This window comes from Capsicum annuum, chromosome 2, assembly GCF_002878395.1.
Source record: "Capsicum annuum cultivar UCD-10X-F1 chromosome 2, UCD10Xv1.1, whole genome shotgun sequence".
In the NCBI taxonomy this organism is placed as follows: domain Eukaryota; kingdom Viridiplantae; phylum Streptophyta; class Magnoliopsida; order Solanales; family Solanaceae; genus Capsicum; species Capsicum annuum.
Window position 1 is genome coordinate 102,956,349 of NC_061112.1, and position 4,859 is coordinate 102,961,207.

The following is a 4,859-nucleotide window of genomic DNA, read 5'->3' on the forward strand; positions in this document are numbered from 1 at the left end:
GCATGGTTGTGTTTCTGAGTTGGTGACATATCTTGATTCCTATGTGTTGCATTTGTGTTCTTCAATAATATACATAGTTGTTCTTGAATTGACTGACCTTGGAGATGGTGAAGATGTTTGAGATGATATAGATGATTGACTGCCATATATACTTTGTATTCTCTTAGTTGTGCTTGAGTTTCTTGAGGACACACAATTCTTTTAAGTTGAGGGTGTTGATGTGTTAGATGATACTTGAACATTTAAGGCTTTTAACTGAGAATAATTGCAAAGTCTTAAGCAACTTTTGTCTTTTTTGAGTATTTTATCTTTAATTTTGTAGTAGAAGCTAAGATGCTAGAGAACTAACAAGGATGGAATAAAAAGAGTTGAAATCTGAAGTTAAAAAAAGAGAAGTATGTCTGATGACAAAAAAGAGAAGTATGTCTGATGACATTCCTGATAAGTCGTCAGCCCTATGATAAGTTATCAACTTCATCGTTAGCCTTAGACAGAGAATGGACCTTGGCTGAAAGTTGTGACGACATTTAATGATTATCCGTCAAGGAGTTGATAGGTCGTCAATATTGTCGTCAGTCTAAGGCAGAACATGAGAGCTGAGGTAGATAAGTGATGATGTTTGTGATAAGTCATCAAAGATCTGATAGGCCATCATAGTTCGCCATCATCCTAAGGCAGTGAATGTTAAAATCAAAGATAAGATGACGACATTTTTGATAAGTCATCAGCCTCCTGATAAGGCGTCATGAATGACATCACCTGTCTGAGAAATTGCTGCATTCTATGATTTTGTTTCCATAATTAGGGTGAACTATTTAAAGCATTGTTTAGGGGTTTCTAAGAAGTTTCAAACATCTTTTGGAGTCATGTATTTTGTTACTTTTCTCTCTAGTTTCTTGGTTTGAAAAACAATTAATTTTGAAGAGATTTCCATCAATACTTTGAGGATTACTATTGTGATCTAATCTAAGAATCACTAGTTATTATTCATCTTGTGCTAAGTTTATCTTTCAAATTATGAATTCATCTAGTTGTTTTGATCATTACATTCTGAGTGGATGAACCCCTCTAACCTGAATTATGGGATCTATGGGTTAAGTTTTGGTAAGATGCTAAGATTTTAAGATTCAAAAGGTAATAGAACTCCTTGATAATTCCAAGATTTTAATCATTATCTATTGGTTGCAAACAATAGATAGCACCTGCTTTGGTTTGCTTGAGATAAGAAATCAAATACTGTAGGAAGTGAATTATTGATAGGGACTTGGAAGCACTAAAAACTTCCATTTAATAATTGATGCTGTAACAAGGTTGATTAACTTGAGGTAAAGTCTGGTCAGTGAATATAAATTCCCTAAGTCCAAGAGGATTAGGTAATTAAATGCTTAAGTAGGTCGAGAGACATTTAGGCATAACTTCGATAAAGATAATTTGTTGTCTTATTTACTGTGAGAATCTTGAATCACTATTAGCATTTGTCAAGTACCAAAACCCATAAGTGAACATAATTCTGGTTTTCCATAAACTCTTGATTACAAACACTGAAGCTAAAGTGACCAACAATTATTTGTTAAACTCAAAACCCCCATTTCAGGAAACATCCAACTATCAGTTGATTAACTCACAAATGACTTAAGTTCACACCATATTCCCTATGTGATTCGACCCCAACCTCGTTTGAGCATATTGACAATGATCACTTACATTCTCATTAGAGAGGTGTAGTTTGAGCATTATCAAAAACAGCGCCGTTGCCGGAGAATACAGTTGTAAATTGAAGTTTGTGTGTGCTAATTGACTGTTGGTCAAGTTTCCTAGTTTTACGTTTATTTGTTATTTTTGTTTATTGCAGGATCTTTCTAGTGTATTCCAAGAACTAAAAGTTGTAGAGAACCATTAGTACCACTTAATATGGAACCACAACAAATTGGAAGAATGGCAAACCAGCAAGAGGCTGACAGACTAGCAGGCTTAGCTGGAGCTCAGGTGAATGTGAAGAATGTTAGGCAAAGGGCATGACATCCAAATCCTGAGGATGAATATTTGGGAGACGAGGATTGTCTAAATCCTAGTAACCCCAGATGTACAAAGCAACTAGCTGCATCAGTATAATGTAATTCTAACAGGAATCGTTCATTCCGAGGAATGAAAGATTACCAGATGGGCTAGTATGACCTCAATAATGATGATGATGGAATAGATGGAGCAGGTTTAATGGGTGCAATTATTCCTCCACCATTGGCACTTGGGGAAAAATTCATCATTACAAGTACTATGATTCAACTCCTCAATCTGAAGGGGTTGTTTGGTGGCCTTCCTGGGGATGAACCAAACTTGTATTTGGTGAACTTTATCACCATCTGTAAATCTTTTCATAACCAAAGAGTGGGTCAGAAGGTTGTTTCCGTTGTCTCTATCTGGGGAGGCAATATTGTGGCTTAATGAGCTGACACCTGATTCTATAACCAACTGGAGGTAGTTGAAAAGAGCTTTCCTAAAAAGGTTATTTTTTCCTTCCAGGAGAGTACAATTAAGGGATGAGATTAGGAACTTTAGGAAGCTCCCGACTGAAGCCTTGCAAAAAACCTGGGAGAGATTCAAGAAGAAGCTGACACAGTTTTAGAACTACAATAAGACAGAGATGCACTTGATGGAGACTTTGTATAGGGCTTTTAGCTGTGTCATAAAAACAATCTTAGATAATGATGGTGGTGGTTCATTTGTTGATCTTACATTCCCTGAGGCTTCAAAGATGCTAGAGAGAATGACCAAATAGAGTCGGGCATGGCATACTAGAGACTCTGTGGTAACAAACCCTACTATTTCTATGGGCATGACTACAAAACAACGCAAAAGAGATGAGGAGCGTGACCAAGAAATGGCTCACCTGAAAATGTAGATGGATCTGCTAACCAAGCACTTGCTATCATGAAAAACTGAGAAGGTAAAAGCTATGGGATCTCAAGATAGAGTTAATGCTGATGCAGAAGAAGAGGCAAACTATGTTAATAATCAGAGGGGTTTCCAAGGCAATGGCCAAGGGAATTAAGGTAGAATTATTACGATAAGACTAGTTATAAAGATAGGGAGCAGGGAAATTAGAGGAACAATAATGATAGGAGCGAGCTCTATGTCCCTCCTGGAAATCGTGAAACCATTACAACAAGTTCTGAAAAGATGTCCATGAAGGACATGATGGCTAAGTTGCTGAAGGGAGTGGAGGCTACCAACTCTGGTGTGACTACCATAAAGACCGATCTGCCATCTATTAGTCAGTTGGTAAACTCACACTCCACTGCAATCAAATAGTTAGAGCAGCAGATGAGCCAACTCTCTATAATATTTAACCAGAGGAAGAGTGGAACGTTACCAAGAGATACGGTCCAAAATATGTAGAATGATGGCTCATGTATGGTGATTACCACTAGGAGTGGTAAGATATTACCTGGCTCCTTTGTGGGCAAAATTTTGGTTGAAGATGTGATTGAGCCAGAGGATGAACCTAAAGAAGAATGTCCAGTGGAGTCTGAGAGGCTAGATGGTTCTGATGGTTCTCTAGAAAAATAAAAAGAGAAGGAGAAGGATGTAGAGTTGAAAACTCTCCCAAAACCACCACCTCCTTTTCCTCAATGATTGAAGAAAAAACTGATGATGCGAAATTCAGCAAGTTCATGGCAATGCTCAAACAATTGACGGTAAATATGCCATTGGTTAAGGCACTTGAGCAAATGCCATGATACACAAAGTTTATGAAAGGCCTTGTCACAAAGAAACAAAAATTTAGCCATGAGTCAAAAGATAATCTCCATCATTGTGGTGCTATCTCCACAAGGTCTTTAGTACAGAAAAAGGCCGATCCAGGAGCATTTACCATCTCGTGCACTGTTGGGTCCCTAAACTTTACAAAAGAAATATGCGATTTGGGAGCCAATATAAACCTAATGACACTTTCTGTGTATAAGAAATTAGGTTTGGGGGATCCTACCCCGACGAACATGAGATTGGTGATGGTAGATAGGTCTGTAAAGCGGCCAGTGGGCATATTACATGATGTATTGGTAAAGGTGGCCGACTTTATATTGCCTGCTGATTTTATATTCCTAGACTGTGAGGTGGACTTTGAAGTGCCAATCATCCTAGGTATACCATTCCTTGCAACTAGGAGAGAGATAGTGGACATGAAACTGCATGAGCTGAAGTTCAGATTCAACGACAATAAAGCAAGATTCAAAATACACTCATCCATGAGGCAGAAAAAAAAGATCAGTGTTCTCTCAATCGTGGATGTATTATATGGAGATGGTAAAGAGGTATTAACAGGTTGTCTTGGCAAAGTCTGAGTAGTTAAGATAACCGAGTCATGCTGCGACGTTAAATTTAGCGCTACATGGACGGCAATCCATGATCCTCATGATTGATCTACTCTAGGTATACCCTAATCCTTAGTTTAATTTTTATTTGATTTTAAGCTGAGGGCGTAGGGTAAATTATTGTTGTAAAATTTTGTAGTCGACTAGGAAAAATACTAGTACTTGAGGCAGTTAACTTGTTTTTGTAATTTTTGAGCACCTCTCTAGTGGACTGAGTATATACTTATGTGAATTGTATCTAAGTGTGACCTCTGTGCATCTTTGTATGGCATTATTTCTAGTGACAAAATAATCAGTGCTAAACAACTATGAACTAAATGAGTAGTAGCTTGTAATATAATTGTATGCCATGTGTGTCTGAGATCTTACTCAATTCCCATTGTATATAGAATCTAGAACTTGCCCGGTTAGTCTTTCCTTGGTTTAAGGATAGGGGTAGGAAAGGATCATAGGCCGTTTTGATATTAGCCCATTGTTTGCTTAAATGAC

The 4,859-nt window shown here is 37.6% G+C and overlaps 1 protein-coding gene across 1 annotated transcript; it reads left to right on the forward strand.

Moving 5' to 3' along the window:
• The first annotated feature begins 3,749 nt into the window (after positions 1 to 3,749).
• LOC124896226 lies at positions 3,750 to 4,340 on the forward strand. The gene has a single exon (XM_047407757.1). The coding sequence runs from the start codon at positions 3,750 to 3,752 to the stop codon at positions 4,338 to 4,340; it is 591 nt and encodes a 196-aa protein (XP_047263713.1).
• The last annotated feature ends 519 nt before the right edge of the window (positions 4,341 to 4,859 follow it).